This window comes from Telmatherina bonti (assembly GCF_933228915.1).
Source record: "Telmatherina bonti genome assembly, chromosome: 22".
Lineage (NCBI taxonomy): Eukaryota > Metazoa > Chordata > Actinopteri > Atheriniformes > Telmatherinidae > Telmatherina > Telmatherina bonti.
Genome location: NC_136631.1, coordinates 1,686,482 through 1,704,981, shown reverse-complemented (window position 1 = coordinate 1,704,981; position 18,500 = coordinate 1,686,482). Strand labels below are relative to the sequence as shown.

Below are 18,500 nucleotides of genomic sequence, written 5' to 3'. Positions count from 1 at the left end.
GTCGGTGCCGGAGGTTCAGTCGGTACCTGATTTTCGGTCGGTGCCAGAGGTTCGGTTGGTGCCAGAGGTTCGGTCGATGCCGGAGGTGCGATCGGTGCGGGAGGATCAGTGCCAGAGGTTCGGTCGGTGCCGGAGGTTTGGTGCCAGAGGTTCGGTTGGTGCCGGAGGTTTGGTCGGATGTTCGGTCGGTGCAGGAGGTTCGGTCAGAGGTTCGGTTAGAGGTTCGGTCGGTGTCAGAAGTTCGGTCGGAGGTTCGGTCGGTTCCGGAGGTTCGGTCGGAGGTTCAGTCAGAGGTTCAGTCGATGCCGGAGGTTCGGTCGGAGGTTCAGTCGGAGGTTCGGTCGGTTGTTCGGTCGGTGCCGGAGGTTCGGTTGGAGGTTCGGTCGGAGGTTCGGTCGGTGCCGGAGGTTCGGTTGGAGGTTTGGTCGGAGGTTCGGTCGGTGCCGGAGGTTCAGTCAGTGCCGGAGGTTCGGTTGGAGGTTCGGTCGGAGGTTCGGTCGGTGCCGGAGGTTTGGTCGGTGCCGGAGGTTCGGTCGGAGGTTCGGTCGGTGCCAGAGATTCGGTCTGAGGTCCGGTCAGTGCCGGAGGTTCGGTCGGTGCCGGACATTCGGTCGGAGGTTCGGTCGGTGCCGGAGGTTTGGTCGGTGCCGGAGGTTCGGTCGGAGGTTCGGTCGGTGCCAGAGATTCGGTCTGAGGTTCGGTCGGTGTCATAAGTTCGGTCGGAGCCGGATGTTCAGTCGGAGGTTCAGTCGGTACCGGGGGTTCGGTCGGTGCCGGACATTCGGTCGGAGGTTCAGTCGGAGGTTCGGTCGGTGCCGGAGGTTCGGTCGGTGCCGGATGTTCGGTCGGAGGTTCGGTCTGTGCCGGATGTTCGGTCAGAGGTTCGGTCGGTGTCAGAACTTCGGTCGGAGGTTCAGTCAGAGGTTCGGTCGGTGCCGGAGGTTCGGTCGGATGTTCGGTCGGTGCCAGAGATTCGATCTGAGGTTCGGTCGGTGTCATAAGTTCGGTCGGAGCCGGATGTTCAGTCGGAGGTTCGGTCGGTGCCGGAGGTTCAGTCGGTGCCAGATGTTCGGTCGGAGATTCGGTCGGTGCCGGAGGTTCGGTCGGTGCCGGAAGTTCGGTCGGGGGTTCGGTCGGTGCCGGAGCTTCAGTCGGTGTCAGATGTTCGGTCGGAGGTTCGGTCGGTGTCAGAAGTTCGGTCGGAGCCGGATGTTCGGTCGGTGCCGGAGGTTCAGTCGGTGCCAGATGTTCGGTCGGAGATTCGGTCGGTGCCGGAGGTTCGGTCGGTGCCGGAAGTTCGGTCGGGGGTTCGGTCGGTGCCGGAGGTTCAGTCGGTGTCAGATGTTCGTTCGGAGGTTCGGTCGGTGCCGGAAGTTCGGTCGGGGGTTCGGTCGGTGCCGGAGGTTCAGTCGGTGTCAGATGTTCGGTCAGAGGTTCGGTCGGTGCCAGATGTTCGGTCGGAGGTTCGGTCGGTGCCGGAGGTTCAGTCGGTGTCTGATGTTCGGTCGGAGGTTCGGTCGGTGCCGGAGGTTCAGTCGGTGTCTGATGTTCGGTCGGAGGTTCGGTCGGTGCCGGAGGTTCAGTCGGTGCCAGATGTTCGGTCGGAGGTTCGGTCTATGCCGGAGGTTCAGTCGGTGCCAGATGTTCGGTCGGAGGTTCGGTCGGTGCCGGAGGTTCAGTCGGTGTCTGATGTTCGGTCGGAGGTTCGGTCTATGCCGGAGGTTCAGTCGGTGCCAGATGTTCGGTCGGAGGTTCGGTCGGATGTTCGGTCGGTTCCAGAGATTCGGCCGGAGGTTCGGTCGGTGCCAGATGTTCGATCGGAGGTTCGGTCGGTGCCGGAGGTTCGGTCGGAGGTTCAGTCGGTGCCAGATGTTCGGTCGGAGGTTCGGTCGGTGCCGGAAGTTCGGTCGGAGGTTCGGTCTATGCCGGAGGTTCAGTCGGTGCCAGATGTTCGGTCGGAGGTTCGGTCGGAGGTTCGGTCGGTGCCGGAAGCTTCTTCCTAAATATGACGTCTGTTGTGGTAAGAGGAGGACACAGGAACTGGCAGCAATGAGATCTTTTAATCTTTCCATTATCCATCCATTATCTAAGGCGGCACAGTGGTGTAGTGGTTAGCACTGTGGCATCCCAGCAAGAAAGTCATTGGTTTGATCCTCAGCTGTGAGCTGTGTTTGGTCAGAGGCCTTTCTGTGTGGAGTCTGCATGTTCTCCCCGGGGTTCTCTATATGACCTGTTGGACCAGCGAGACGTCCAGGGTGTACCTGCCCTTCAGCCTGCTGGGATAGGCTCCAGCTTCCTGCCACCCTGATGGATTAAGCAGTTTAGAAAATGAATAAATTTGAAATTGAAAAGCAAATAAACAGAAAGTCATCCACTGGCATTTTACTGATAATGTACAATTTATTATAACTGATTAATTAGTGTCATTTCATTCAGTTTTGTAAGTTTATAAAATGTAAAATACATTAATCTATGCAAGAAGAGAAATCCGCTGCTTCTTCCGACAGGAAGATGTAGAGATGGAGCGCCATCTGGTGGTGAGACAGGAGAAACACCAACACGCCTGCTGAACGTTGCTGATGGAAATCACACGAACACGGAAAATACTGCAGAAGAGGAAATCTTCCCTGACGTACGCAGCAAACGTCAAAACATTGCGTCTGCCTCTGGCAGAGCGGTTGCCATGGAGACCAGCAACACTATCAACATCAGGTCACGTGGTGTTTTCAGCATTTTTCAGACACGTTTTTGCAACACGTCCAAGTTTCTGCTCTTTTCTTTATAATCGAGATTTCATTCATTTTCTAAACTGCTTAATCCAATTCAGGGTGGCGGGGAAGCTGGAGCCTATCCCAGCTGGCTTTGGGTACACCCTAACCCACTAAGCAGAGACACACAACCACTCACACCTAGGGGCAATTTAGAGTAATTAACCTTACATCATGTCTTTGGACAGTGGGAGGAAGCCAGAGAACCCACACATACACAGAGAGAACATGTAAACTCCACACAGAAAGACCACTGAGCAAACCTCCCAGCCAAGGATCGAACCAGCAACCTTCTTGCTGTGAGGCCACAGTGCTGACCACTGTGCCACTGTGTGTTTTATTCAGGCTGCCATCACCATAGAAACAGGTCAGCTGATAAAGGTTGCCATGGAGATGTTAACTGTTACCGTGCGCTAACCGGCAGCTGGTTCCGGTGTCGGGATCAACAATGTGCACGTGACCGGAAACGAGAATGTTTTGGAAAAGTCCAGAAAACGTAGTTTATTTCTCACTGAAACGGATCAGAAGCCGATCAGGCTCAGATCTGCCTACCAGGCCTACCAGGGTTCTGGTCCTGGGGGGATCTGGCCTACCAGGGTTCTGGCCTACCAGGGTTCTGGTCCTGGGGGGATCTGGCCTACCAGGGTTCTGGTCCTGGGGGGATCTGGCCTACCAGGGTTCTGGTCCTGGGGGGATCTGGCCTACCAGGGTTCTGGTCCTGGGGGGATCTGGCCTACCAGGGTTCTGGTCCTGGGGGGATCTGGCCTACCAGGGTTCTGGCCTACCAGGGTTCTGGTCCTGGGGGGATCTGGCCTACCAGGGTTCTGGTCCTGGGGGGATCTGGCCTACCAGGGTTCTGGTCCTGGGGGGATCTGGCCTACCAGGGTTCTGGTCCTGGGGGGATCTGGCCTACCAGGAGTCCTTCCAGGAGGAGGAAGAGGATCCAAGTGTAGATTCTAATTATTTTTTATGTCTCTTTTTATTCCCGTTCTTCAGAACCAGAACCACAATCCGGATCAGAACCAGAACCACAATCCGGATCAGAACCAGAACCACAATCCGGATCAGAACCAGAACCGGTTCTTCATTAATTCCTGGTTTGAAGTTTGAGTCTCGCGCCGCTTCTCCGGATCTCAAACAATGAGAAAGTAATGAGCGCGTGACGCTGCGTGGCGGAGCACCTTAATGCGCAGGTCCCCCCCCCCCCCCCCCGGTAAAGGTGAGCGGGGCTCGCGCTCCGCGCTCATTATTCGACCCTCTCCGGACCAGGTCTGGCGGACTACGCGCGTGTACGCACGCGGACCCACGCACACTCCTTTTCTTTCTTTCTTTTTTCTTCTTCGTGGTTTCATTCTCGTCCCGGCTCGTGCGCCGAATCCCGCATGCTGGAGGAAGCACGCGCATGTGTTTTTGTGGGATGTGAAGTTGCGTCTCGTGCGGGCAGGATGCGGAACGCCGGCGCTCGCGCCTGCTTCTGGTTCAGCTGCTGGTCTCTGCTGGTTTCTGCCGTCTGCGGTGCGCAAAGGTGAGGTGTGAGCGCGCGCAGTGTCCCGCAGCCCCCGCGTGCTGTCTCTGAGCCGCAGTGTGTTCTCTCCCCAGCAACATGTCCCGCGTGAAGACCACCGTGGACCAGCTGCTGAGGGGCTACGACATCCGTCTGCGGCCGGACTTTGGAGGTAAACGCGAGTGGCGGCGCGTACCGCTCCGCGCCGCGCGGCACGCGCCGCCGCAACTAACCCTCTGCTGTCATTACCGCAGGCGCGCCCGTGGACGTGGGCATGCGCATCGACATCGCGAGCATCGACATGGTGTCTGAAGTCAACATGGTGAGTTCTGCTGGCGCGTGACTCTCTGCACGACGTAAACTGGAGGACGCACGCTGCTCCTCCCGCTCCTCCCGCTCCTCCTGCCGCTCCTCCTGCTGCTCCTCCCGCTCCTCCTCCCGCTCCTCCTGCTGCTCCTCCCGCTCCTCCTCCCGCTCCTCCTGCTGCTCCTCCCGCTCCTCCTGCCGCTCCTCCTGCTGCTCCTCCCGCCGCTCCTCCCGCTCCTCCTCCCGCTCCTCCTGCTGCTCCTCCTGCTGCTCCTCCCGCTCCTCCTCCCGCTCCTCCTGCTGCTCCTCCCGCCGCTCCTCCCGCTGCTCCTCCCGCTCCTCCTGCCGCTCCTCCTGCTGCTCCTCCCGCTCCTCCTCCCGCTCCTCCTGCTGCTCCTCCCGCTCCTCCTGCCGCTCCTCCTGCTGCTCCTCCCGCTCCTCCTCCCGCTCCTCCTGCTGCTCCTCCCGCCGCTCCTCCCGCTCCTCCTGCTGCTCCTCCCGCTCCTCCTGCTGCTCCTCCCGCTCCTCCTGCTGCTCCTCCTGCTGCTCCTCCCGCTCCTCCTGCCGCTTCTCCTGCTGCTCCTCCCGCTCCTCCTGCTGCTCCTCCCGCTCCTCCTGCCGCTCCTCCTGCTGCTCCTCCTGCCGCTCCTCCTGCTGCTCCTCCTGCCGCTCCTCCTGCCGCTCCTCCTGCTGCTCCTCCCGCTCCTCCTGCCGCTTCTCCTGCTGCTCCTCCCGCTCCTCCTGCCGCTCCTCCTGCTGCTCCTCCTCCTCCTCCTGCTCCTCCCGCTCCTCCGCTCCTCCTGCTCCTCCTCCTCTTGTTCTTCCTCCTCCTCCTGCTCTTCCTGCTTCTCCTACTCCTCCCCCTCCTCCTCCTGCTCCTCCTGCTCCTCTTCCTCGTCCTACTCCTCCTGCTCCTCCTCCTGCTCCTGTTCCTCCTGCTCCTCCTCCTTTTCCTCCTCCTCCTCCTCCCGCTCCTCCTCCTCTTGTTTTTCCTCCTCCTTCTCCTCCTCCTCCTGTTCTTCCTGCTCCTCCTCCCGCTCCTCCTCCTCTTGTTTTTCCTCCTCCTCCTGCTCCTCCTGTTCTTCCTCCTCCTCTTGTTTTTCCTCCTCCTTCTACTCCTCCTCCTGTTCTTCCTGCTCCTCCTCCCGCTCCTGCTCATCCTTCTACTGCTCCTCTTCCTCCTCCTCCTCCTCCTGCTCCTCCTCCTCCTCCTCCTCCTTCTGCTTCTCCTCTTCCTCCTCCTGCTCTTCCTCCTCTTCCTCCTCCTCCTCCTGCTTCTCCTCCTGCTCCTGTTCCTCCTCCTCTTCCTCCTCCTCCTCCTCCTCCTCCTGCTCCACCTCCTCCTGCCCCTGCTCCTCTTCCTCCTCCTCCTGCTCCTCCTCCTCATCCTCTTACTGCTCCTCCTTCTCCTCTTCTCCTGCTCCTCCTCCTGTCCAGCCTGTCGCTGCTCTCTGATTGGCTGATCTGATCAGGTGTTCAGCAGTAAAAAGGGTTCCAGTCCAGCTGAAGGTCCGGGATCCGAACCGGACTCAGTGGACCACAGTCTGGTCCAGATCTAGTATGATGTTGGTTCTCCTGGTCCCGTTCACGGTTCCTGTTGGTTCTCCTGGTCCCGGTTCCCGTTGGTTCTCCTGGTCCCGGTTCCCGTTGGTTCCCCTGGTCCCGGTTCCCGTTGGTTCTCTTGGTCCCGGTTCCCGTTGGTTCTACCGGTCCCGGTTCCCGTTGGTTCTCTTGGTCCTGGTTCCCGTTGGTTCTACTGGTCCCGGTTCCCGTTGGTTCTCTTGGTCCTGGTTCCCGTTGGTTCCCTTGGTCCCGGTTCCCGTTGGTTCTCTTGGTCCTGGTTCCCGTTGGTTCTACCGGTCCCGGTTCCCGTTGGTTCTCTTGGTCCTGGTTCACGTTGGTTCTACCGGTCCCGGTTCCCGTTGGTTCTCTTGGTCCTGGTTCCTGTTGGTTCTACCGGTCCCGGTTCCCGTTGGTTCTCTTGGTCCCGGTTCCCGTTGGTTCTCTTGGTCCTGGTTCCCGTTGGTTCTACCGGTCCTGGTTCCCGTTGGTTCTCTTGGTCCTGGTTCCCGTTGGTTCTACCGGTCCCGGTTCCCATTGGTTCTCTTGGTCCCAGTTCCCGTTGGTTCTACCGGTCCTGGTTCCCGTTGGTTCTATCGGTCCTGGTTCCCGTTGGTTCTATCGGTCCTGGTTCCCGTTGGTTCTATCGGTCCTGGTTCCCGTTGCTCCAGCAGCAGTAGGACTGGAATAAAGACAGGAAGACGTTAGTTTGTTGGACTTGCTGTGAAAACCAGACCTGCTGGTCTGGAGTCTGAGTCCGGACCCATGTGACGGTTCCGGAACAGAGAAGTCATGCCGAGACAAACCGAACGGCCTGGACCCTGAAACCGACCCCAGACCGACACAGTGGGCTGGAGTGGATTTGAAGCTGCCGCAACAATTAGTGAACCGGGCTTCAGGCCATCATCGGGTCGGAGGGTGGACTTGGTCTAAGACCAGGTTGGAGGGGGATCAGGTATCAGTGTGGTCCAGACTTCATCCAGACTGCAGGAACCAGACCAGAGACAGCCTTTTCTGAATCTTCATGTCTGCAGATTAAGTCGGATCCACATGAATGCAGATGCAGAGAATTTTCTTTCTGTATCCAATCAGCTCTCTTCTGTCCTTCACCTTGTTTCCATGCCAACGCCACCAGACAGGTAGAGACGGTTCAGTCAGGAATCAGTCTGCATCATAAGAACAAAGATTTGAGACATTTCTGTCCCCGAACCCCATCAAACATTAATATGATCATAAATCTGTTGCGCGCTGTCGCCATGATGATGAGTGCAGGAGAAACCGGATCCTGGCAGGTACCACTTGGGTGGGTCATACCATCCCAATGACTGCAGCCACAAACTTCACCATTTAGATTTGTGGTTCCAGGTGAATCTGTGTGGCATCCCTAGAAGTCGGATGAGTTGTGATGTGGACTGACGCACACAGTCATATCAACTCTATTCTAGAGGATCTGCTGGTTCTCACAGCTGATCTCCTGAACATATCAATACTCAACACCGTGGAAAGTATCTAAACTCTTAGGAACTACTTCTTTTGCCTGCCTGCCAATTTCATGTGTAAAATTTAGCACAGCATGAAATGAAACAAAAAATACTTTATTAATCCCCAAAGGGAAATATTGTAGTATATAATAATAATAACTAGAGGAGGTCTTGTTCCGGAGGCAGATGGCTGCTGGCAGGAATGATCTTCTGTATCTTGCAGTCTTACATGGGACCTGAAGAAGCCTCTCACTGAACACACTTTGTTGTTTCATCACTGTGTTGTGGAGAGGGTGTGAAGAATCCTCCATCATCTTCATCAGCTTGTGCAGCATTCTTCTTTGGACAATCAGCTCCAGCGGCTCCAGAGTTACTCCAAGCACAGAAGCAGCTTTCTGGATCAGTTTGTTGATTCTCTTCAAGTCTCTGGTTCTGATGCTACTACCCCAGCAGATGCTGCAAAGCTGACTGCACTCTCCACAACAGACTTATAGAAGATATGCAACATCTTGGTGCAGACGTTAAACCATCTCAGCTTCCTTAAGAAGTACAGTCTGCTCTGACCTTTCTTGTAGATGTAGTCAGTGTTGCATTTCCAGTCCAGTTTGTTGTCCAGCTGAACTCCAAGATACTTGTATTCCTCCACCACCTCCACCTCCTCTCCCAGGATGGAAACAGTGCTTTGTTTATTCTTCTTCCTCCTGAAGTCAACAATCCTCTCTTTTGTTTTGCTGCTATTTAATATGAGATGATTGTCACCGCAGCATTTAACAAACTGACTGACCAGTTCTCTGTACTCTGCTTCTTGTCCATCCCTGATACACCCCACAACTGCAGAGTCATCAGAGTATTTCTGCAGATGACAGGACTCAGAGTTGTACTGGAAGTCTGAGGTGTACAGAGTGAAGAGGAATGGCCAGAGTACAGTTCCTTGTGGTGCACCAGTGCTGCTGACCTCCATCAAGGTGAGACAAACAAGGTGGAGGTCTCAGGATGTCCTGATGTGGAGGGAGATGAAGCTGTGTTCTGGTCCATGACTGAGCTGCAGGGTGACAGATTGGAGGCGTGACAGGAAAGCAGTGGGCTTATGGAGGGTGTGTGGTCTGTTGGGCTGGAGGTAGGGGGTGAACTGAACCTGTTGAAGAATATGTTCAGCTCATTAGCTCTGTCCAGACCTCCATCAGGCTGGTCCCCCTTTAACTTGAAGCCGGTGATCTTCTTCATTCCAGACCACACATCCCTCAGGTTATTCTGCTGGAGCTGACTTTCTAACTTCTTCCTGTAGTCCTCCTTGCACTTCTTAGTTTGGGTTTTAAGTTGTTTTTGTGTTGCCCTCAATAACTCCCTGTCTCCATCCCTGAAGGCTTTCTTTTTGATGTTCAGCAGCTTTTTCAGGTCACTGGTGATCCAGGGTTTGTTATTGGGGAAGCACCTCACTGTTCTTGTTGGGACGATGCTGTCCACACAGAAGTTTATGTAATCTGTCACACACTCAGTCATGGCGTTGATGTCGTCTCCATGAGGTTCACAGAGGACGTTCCAGTCTGTAGCCTCAAAGCCTCCTCTAAGAGCATCTTCAGCTTCAGCAGACCAGATTTTGACAGTCTTTGTGATGACTGGTTGCTGCTGAACGATGGGCTTGTAGGTGGAGGTGAGAAGAACCAGATTATGGTCAGATCTTCCTAAAGGAGGCAGGGCAGAACAACTGGATCCATTATTCATATTTGCATAAAATAAGTCCAACATCTTATTTTCTCTGGTGGAGCAGCTGACAAACTGCTGGAATGTTGGTAGAGTTGCAGAGAGGGAGACGTTGTTGAAGTCTCCGGAGATCGCCATGAATGAGTTTGGATGCCGTGTTTGTAGCCGAGCAACGACGGAGCTGATGACATCACAGGCTGTGTCTGGTGCGGTACCAGGTATTATATAAACCGCTACCAGAATAACACAGGTAAACTCTCTGGGTAAATAATATGGACGGAAGCTCACAGCTAACAGTTCCATGTCCCTTGTGCATCTCTTCTCCTTGACAGTAACATGTCCAGGATGACACCAACGCTGGTTAACCAGCACTGCAATTCCACCACCCTTTAGCTTTCCGCTGTGTTGTCTACTGCAGTCTGCACGGACCGTTTTAAAGCCCGGTACAGACACATTACAGTCAGGGATGTGTTCATGCAGCCATGTCTCGGTGAAGCACATAATACTGCACTCTCTGTATTCTTTCTGAGACCTTGTTAGCATCTCCAGCTCGTCCGTTTTGTTAGCTAGCGATCTCACATTAGCCATGACGACGGTCGGGAGAAATGGTTTAAATCTCCATCGCTTTCTCCGCTGTCTCACTCCCGCTCTGCATCCTCTTCTCTTTCTTTTCAACTTCATCGGGATTTGATGTGTTGTTTTGCTGATAATCCTGATCTGGGAGAGGTTAATCAGTTGATTCCGATTGTAAACAAGTCTTTCGTTGCCATGGAGACTCATCTTAACAAGACTTGAAAGAGCCAAAAAATATGCAGAAAAATCTTCCTTGCAGCACACCCTCCGAACCGGCATGAAATCCTCAGAAAAAAAAAACTAATTTGAGGTAATATCTATGTGAGAAGAGTCCGCTGTTTAAAACAAATCAAGATAGCAAGTCAGAGCTACTACAATTTGCTGCCAACAGACGGCGCATGAGCATACCTACATAGCAGCTCATTCACTGATCAGAGATCAGTCGATCCAAGTTCTGTCGGGCGTGGAGACGTTTCAGTTCCACAAGCAGCAGCTTGACATGAAAAGATCAGAAATTTTCTTTGCCATCATTCTCATTTGTCTGCTGATTTACGGTTTTGTGCCGACATTAACCCTAACCCAGTAATAAATGTTGTTATGACAGAAGTTATGAAATAAATGCTACAATGGAAATCATTAAGTTGACATTAAATATTCAGGGGGCTGGAAATAAAAACAAAAATATTTAATATCAACAAAAACATCAAATTCTCAGTTAAGTCCTGGTTGAAGTCAAACTCTGCACAAGTTTGCTGATTAGCCATTGATTTGTTGTCTCTTCTAATGTCTCCTTTGTTGTCTTTTCTCGTGTGTCCTCTGGTTTCACCTCTGGTGTCTGTTATGGTGTCTATTCTAGTGTCTCCCCTGGTGTTGACTTTGGTGTCTCCTTTAGTGTCGCCTTTTGTGTCTCCTCTCTTTTCACCGCTGGGGTTGCTGTCACCTGGTACTTGGTCTTGGATGTGGTCCTGAACTTTGCCCTCTTACTGGTCCTCTACCTGTTGCTGTATCTTGTGCTTTACCTGGTCTTGTGTCTGTTCCTTTACCTGGTCATAGATCTTGCCCGTTACCTGGTCCTCTACCTGGTCCTGAATTTAGTCTTTTGACCTGGTTATGTATCTGGTCCTGTACCTGGTCATGCATCTGGCCCTGTGTCTGGTCCTGTAGCTGGTCTTTTATCTGGTTCTTAACCTGGTCCTGAACTTATTCCTTTACTTGGTCCTGTGTCCGGTCCTCAACCCTTTCTTGTATTATGTTCTGTAAGTGGTCTTATTTGTGGTCCTCTGCCTGGTCCTGTATCTGTTCTTCTCCATGGTCTTGTATCTGGTCCTGTATTTGGTCCTGTACCTAGTCCTTACCTGGTCCTCTATCTGGTCTTGTATCTGGTCCTTTACCTGGTCATGTATCTGGTCCTGTACCTTGTCTTTCCCTGCTTCCCTACCTGTTCCTGTAGGTGGTCCTGTTCCAGTTTGTGGTCCTGATCCTGTATGTGTTTCTCTACCTTTTCGTTTGTCTTGTCCTGTACTTGGTCCTACATGTGGTCCCCGACATGGTCCCATTTGTGTATTTGTCCCTGGGCTTGTATCTGGTCCTCTACGTGGTCTTGTGTCTGGTCTTGTACCTGTTCCTGTTCCTGGTCCTTCAACTGGTCGTCTACCTGGTCCTCTATCTAGTCCTTTACCCATTCCTGCTGATTTTTTATAAATACACCTGGTGGTGTCACACATTCCAACCTGGTAGAGGATCAAAAGCCATGTCATTTTCTGTCTTTGAGGACTACAGGAAGGCAGCAGGTTACTGGGCTCCAGGTTCCTGGGGGTGCAGTTCGCCAATCTGTAGGTTGATGGGGGTACATGTTGTCGGGGGTGCAGGTTGCAAGGAGTTGCAGATACCTGGGGTTTTAGGTTGCTGGGCTGCAGCTCACCGTGCTGCAACTTATTCAGGTCCTATTCAAGTCTACAAATTCACACTTGGTCCTCTCAGAAATGTTATTTTGTTTTTGAATCCTCGAGGATACAGGCAACCTTTTGACTGATATTTCATTCAAATTGTCTTTAATATATTTTATTAATGTTTAATATTTCTGCGCTTTGACAAGTCATCAACAAACCTGCTGACCTGATCCAGGTTTGGACGGTCCAGATCAGTGTTACTCATTGCACGTCTTGCGAGCCGCATGCGGCTCTGACTCTTGACTTGTGGCTCGTGATGCAGTCACTGGCTTTCTGAAAATGCTTTCTAAACAAGTCATAATGATCCTCAACAGTGCAGTTCTCTCCACAAACAAGAGGTTAGAGTTGCCACTTTTGGCTGATGTCGACTGCACCGAACTCCGCCAAAGAACTGCTATGTTTGTAGCTATATGTATATATATATATATATATATATATATATATATATATATATATATATATATATATATAGTTCAGAGTACCCACCCTTTCTGGAGTCCTTGGAGGGAGTGCTGGAGGGTGCTCCTTCTGGGGACTCCATTGTTCTGCTGGGGGACTTCAATGCTCACGTGAGCAATGACAGTGAGACCTGGAAGGGAGTGATTGGGAGGCCCCCTCTGAACCCAAATGGTGTTTTGTTATTGGACTTCTGTGCTCGTCATGGATTGTCCATAACGAACACCATGTTCCAACATAAGAGTGTCCATATGTACACCTGGCATCAGGACTCCCTGGGCCGCAGTTCCATGATGGATTTTGCAGTCGTATCGTCGGACCTCTCCCTGAGCCGTCACCTTATCGTGGTGGAGGGGTTTGTGCGTCCCGAAGATCCCAGCAGCTATGTTGTCGGGGGCTTTATGCCCCTGGTAGGGTCACCCATGGCAAACAGGTGTCTAGGGGAGGGACCAGACCAAGCACGGCTCATAGACCCCTATGACGATGACAAACCTGGGCATAAATGTTCCCTTGCCCAGACGCGGGTTACCGGGACCCCCCTCTGGAGCCAGGCCTGGAGGCGGGGTACGAGAGCGAGCGTCTGGTGGCCGGGCCTTTGCCCATGGAGCCCGGTCGGGCTCAGCCCGAAAGGGTTACATGGGCCCCACCTCCCGTGGGCTCACCATCTGCAGGAGGAGCTGTAGGGGTCGGGTGCAATGTGAGCTGGGCGGCAGCAAGGGGCGGGGACCCTGGCGGTCCGATCCCCGGCTGCAGAAGCTGGCTCTAGAGACGTGGAACGTCACCTCTCTGGTGGGGAAGGAGCCTGAGCTTGTGCGCGAGGTTGAGCGGTTCCGACTAGATATAGTTGGACTCACCTCGACGCATGGCTTGGGCTCTGGAACCAGAACCCTCGAGAGGGGCTGGACCTTCTTCCACTCTGGAGTTGCTCATGGTGAGAGGCGCCGAGCAGGTGTGGGCATTCTCATCAGCCCCCAGCTTGGTGCCTGCACGTTGGGGTTTACCCCGGTGGATGAAAGGGTAGTTTCCCTCCGCCTCCGGGTGGGGGGACGGGTCCTGACTGTTGTCTGTGCTTATGCACCGAACAGCAGTTCAGAGTATCCACCCTTTCTGGAGTCCTTGGAGGGAGTGCTGGAGGGTGCTCCTTCTGAGGACTCCATTGTTCTGCTGGGGGACTTCAATGCTCACGTGGGCAATGACAGTGAGACCTGGAGGGGAGTGATTGGCAGGCATGGTCCCCCCCCTCTGAACCCAAATGGTGTTTTGTTATTGGACTTCTGTGCTCGTCATGGATTGTCTATAACGAACACCATGTTCCAACATAAGAGTGTCCATATGTACACCTGGCAACAGGATTCCCTGGGCCGCAGTTCCATGATGGATTTTGTAGTCGTATCGTCGGACCTGCGGCCACATGCCTTGGACACTCGGGTGAAGAGGGGGGCGGAGCTTCAACTGATCACCACCTGGTGGTGAGTTGGCTCAGATGGTGGGGGAGGAAGCCGGTCAGATCTGGCAGGCCCAAACGTGTTGTGAGGGTCTGCTGGGAACGTCTGGCTGAGTCCCCCGTCAGAGCGAGCTTCAACTCCCACCTTCAGCAGAGCTTCAACCATGTCCCGAGTGAGGCGGGGGACATTGAGTCTGAATGGGCTGTGTTCCGTGCCTCTATTGCTGAGGCGGCCAGCCGGAGCTGTGGCTGCAAGGTCGTTGGTGCCTGTCGTGGCGGTAATCCCAGGACTCGTTGGTGGACACCAGCAGTGAGGGATGCCGTCAAGCTGAAGAAGGAGTCCTATCGGGCCTTCTTGGCCTGTGGGACTCTGGAGGCAGCTGATGGGTACCGGCGGGCTAAGCGGCATGCGGCTTCGGCCGTTGCCGTGGCAAAAACTCGGGCATGGGAGGAGTTCGGCGAGGCCATGGAGAAAGACTTCCGGACGGCTTCGAGGAGATTCTGGTCCACCATCCGGCGGCTCAGGGGGGGGAAGCAGTGCTCCATCAATACTGTGTACAGTGGAGATGGGGAGCTGCTGACCTCATCTCGGGACGTTGTGGGTCGGTGGAGGGAATACTTCGAAGACCTCCTCAATCCTACCAACACGTCTTCCGATGAGGAAGCAGAGCTGGTGGACTCAGGGGTGGACTCTCCTATCTCTTTTTTTTTTCCTTTTCTCGTGTCCTGCATTTAAGCAGAAGAATGATGGTCTGGATGCTGTTCTGCTGAGCAAATTTACTTTGCCAAGGGAAGCATTATTGGTATGATGATCCCCTTGATTTTCTGGATTCTTATTTTATTTCTTTATTTATTTTGTATAATTATAATGCAGAGTTTCTACTGCTGGACCAGAGCGGAGAAGATAGAAGAGAGACAGAAACGGCAGGAGATGGATGGATGGTTACTGATTCTGCAATGCAGCGGGGTCCATAGTGTGGGAACACCTTTTTGTAAAAGTGGTTGTCCTCTTGTACATTGAGTGTAGCTCTTGTTGAATTAACAGTGAGGATCACTGGTCCAGAGGATCAGTCTGCTGGTCTGATAACCTTTTAGTGTTTCAAGCAGGTGAGTTTTGGTGATGTAACAGAGGCCCCGCCCCACAACAGAAAAACTGTTCCAGGCTGAACTTGCAGAACCAGTTCTTAAAGTTCTGGTGCAACAGGAAGATCCAGAGTGAGCTCCAGAGTCTGCAGCAGATTTTAGGATGTTGTCTCAGTGCAGGGTGGAGATCTAAAATCTGAATGAGGACCTGTTGTCTCTGTCCTCTGTTCTTTTAGGACTACACCATCACCATGTACTTTCAGCAGTCCTGGAGAGACAAGCGTCTGTCCTACACTGGGATCCCTCTGAACCTGACCCTGGACAACCGGGTGGCAGACCAGCTCTGGGTCCCCGACACCTACTTCATCAATGACAAGAAGTCTTTCGTCCATGGGGTGACCGTGAAGAACCGGATGATCCGTCTGCATCCTGACGGAACTGTCCTCTATGGTCTCAGGTAAGACCTGCTAATAAAACCTTTCAGGACCTGACCTTCGGTCTCGGTGTTTATTGCTGGATTATTGGATGATCCTGACTCAAAAGCAAAGAATGTGGCTTGGGTGGTCGGCCTTGATTGTTTGCTCACCACCGAGTGATGGAAGCTGCACTTGGAGCTAAAAAGAGGATTTTTGTGACCTGAAGGTAGGATAGCTGGATGGGAGCATAGCGGACACGTCTCTAAGTTTTTGTCTGTCATGAAAATAACTTCAGGTACACCAGAGTCTATATCTGGAGGTGGAGAGGGCGGAGCTACACATCTGTAACAAAATCCTAGTAGAAGGTGTCAAACACGTCCAACCTGTCAGCGGGAGACTTGATCCATCCAGTACTGAGTTTATGTTTGGTTCGGCGGTCCAGTCTAGTTGTAGTGAGACACTGAGACCTGGTATGCCTCAAGCCGGTTGGGTTCCTGCAGCCGAGATGAGGTCTGGACTGAGGGAGTTTTATTTTGGGCTTCAGGTAGGACAAGATGTTTTATTCAGGTGAAGAATGAAACCAACGTAACACGACAGACTTTAAATTATTCAGCATCAGAATGAAGACATTTTCTTCAGCAGAAAAACCTGAATGCAGCTCAGAGACATCTGAATAACGGCCAGAATCTGGAAGGGTCTTGCAGCGTCCTCCTTATATCCACCAGTTTCAGGATTGCAATCTTTAATTGTTCTGTCTGTCCTGCTGGACCACAGTACTTCAGGTTAAGAACCATGATGTCCTCCATCGTCCCATAAAGGCCCCAACATGTCCTTATCCAGCACTCCTGCTGCTCAGATGTCCTCCCTGAGGGATCTCCTGGTCCAGCTCCTCTGTGGGATGAGGAAGACATTTGGACCACATCTGTTCTGATCTCCAGTCAGGACGTCTTCCAGTTAGGGACATGTCCCATGGAGCCAGGACTCATGAACACATCTGACTTGGGGGTGTTGTGGTGTCCTGGAATGAGGCTGTTTCACAGATTCCTCATGTCCAGGTTTTATTTCTGAGTCAAGCTGCTCTTTCTAGCATGGGACTCTATGGGAGTTGATGTCCTTCTGGAGCTGCTAGTGGATTGGGGGGGGGGGACTGCAGGTTTGGCTTTGCTTTTAACCCCCGGAGGTCGCTGATTGTTCTCACACTGTCAGACCTTCCATCTCCACCTTCTCCTGTTTCAATATTCATCAGGAGCTTTCTAATGTGTACTGGTCATATTCTAGAGGTGAGAGTGGATGAATATTCATTTCATGTGATGAGCTTTCCATGTTTCGAATCCAGCGGAAAGCCTCGGAATGCCGAATCAGGATGGAGCATTAGAGGGTTTTCCTTGTTTTTCACTCTACCTGTCATCCCTGAAAAAGCTGTTCCATCTGCTTCTCCTTTACATTTATCTCCTTTAGCTGCCACATGGTACCCACACATGAAAAATACATGACACACCACCTGTTTCCATGGCAACTTTCATGTAAAACATCTGCTTAGATCCATCCATCCATCCAGATGGAGGAGTTTTCTCCTGTTTGGCTGGGGTTGTTTCCTATCAGCAGTAATAAAAACTGAATTTGGATCAGCTTTGTCGCTGGTTGTTGTTGTTTGTTGGAAGGTGCATTTGAATCTAAACAGTGTCCTGCAGTGAATTTTGATGGAGCAGATGTTTCTACTCCAGCTGAGGCGTAGAAGCTTCAGAAACTAGGATAAACGTAGTGATTCTTTAGGGCTGCAGCATCTTCAGGGTTCGTCAGATGTTCTGTTGTTGTTCTGCAGGATCACCACAACAGCTGCCTGCATGATGGACCTGCGTCGCTACCCACTGGATGAGCAGAACTGTACTCTGGAGATTGAGAGCTGTGAGTATATTTGATGTTTTCTACCAGAGAACCTTAGCATGGACATCAGTCCATAGTCACTAAACATCTAGATCTACTCAAACCAGTTTTATCTGGAATGTCCCAGAATATTCAGCAGCATTTCTTGTTTTTAGTTCTTGTTATTTTAATTTCAGGATGGAAGCTGATGAAACTGAGCTTCCTGGTTCTGCATCTCCCTACCCCTTCTCATTCAATCTGAAAGAAGATGGCTTATGCTAATGATGCTAACAATGCTAATGCTGCTAGCTATGATAACCATGCTAAATATGCTAACTGAAAAACTGGTTTCAGTTTTTCTGTCGGAATCTGAACCTAGCTTATCAGGTGTCCAAATTGGACTGGGTCTGTAGGAGAAAGTGTTGCCACCTTTCGGAAGTTAAAATAAGGCAGGCGTAGCCCCAATCCAGGTGGGTGGGGTGCCCACAACAGTGCTATGTTTTGTGCTAGTGTGCAGGAGTGACCAAGTAATCAATTAATCAAACTTAAAATTGAAATGCTTCATTAGAAATTAAAACATTCTTTGTTGTGCAACATTGCTGGGTATAAAGTTTTACTAATTAGGCGACATGAAGCTGTGATTACATTGATATCTACTAACATGAGGAAAATACTTTATTTAATAAAGTGCCGTATGCACAACACTAAACTGTTGTACAATTAATGAAAGATTTCTGTGTGTAGAGTGTGTAACATAGAACTTTACAATAAATAACACCTGTGTCACTTCACCTGCACGTGGTAAGACAGGAGGAGTATAATTTATGCCGTGGTCACTGATAGTTGGGAAAGCAAATTACTGTCTTATCACTTCGTTATGGGCGTCACCATGACAACGCATCAACCGGTTCAGATCAGCTGAGTTTTTGACAGGTGAATGAGAGAAACTCACTACTTGACCAGAGCTATTTAGCATAAAACACCTCCGAGGCCAACATAAAGTAGTTCCTATACTTTAGTATATTTAGAAAGTTTTTTAAAAACAGAAATAAACATTTGTAATAAAATGTTTACAGTGTGGAACCATGAAGGGACCATGATGGGACCATAGTGGGACACTCCTCGTCGTGCCGTGAAATGCGGCTCCTCGCTGTTTAATCCTTACATTTAGGACTGTATGTGTTTGCTGCCTGTCTCATGACTTGAAGGGAAGTCATGTCATCATAACAGTTTAACAACAATAATAAAATAATTTCTTGAATGATCACTGAACACAGATTCCTTAGAAATATTTACGTAAAAACACATAAAGCTCCTAAACACGAGCTATAGTAGACCTTTTTCAAATCTGCAGGTCTTCTGAGAAGGATGAGTCATGTCTGTCTCGAGGCAACCG

At 51.8% G+C, this 18,500-nt stretch overlaps 1 protein-coding gene across 1 annotated transcript in view; it reads left to right on the top strand.

Moving 5' to 3' along the window:
* Positions 1 to 4,368: 4,368 nt before the first annotated feature.
* The window catches only part of gabrb1 (gamma-aminobutyric acid type A receptor subunit beta1), a gene marked incomplete at its 3' end in the record, with an annotated part of 317,919 nt that continues 303,787 nt past the window's right edge, over positions 4,369 to 18,500 (top strand). Inside the window, exons 1-4 of the mRNA XM_079262436.1 lie at positions 4,369 to 4,444; positions 4,527 to 4,594; positions 15,062 to 15,282; positions 17,064 to 17,146. Coding sequence (XP_079118562.1) covers positions 4,372 to 4,444; positions 4,527 to 4,594; positions 15,062 to 15,282; positions 17,064 to 17,146 — 445 coding nt within the window. The 5' untranslated portion in view covers positions 4,369 to 4,371. The remainder of the gene's footprint in view (positions 4,445 to 4,526; positions 4,595 to 15,061; positions 15,283 to 17,063; positions 17,147 to 18,500) is intronic.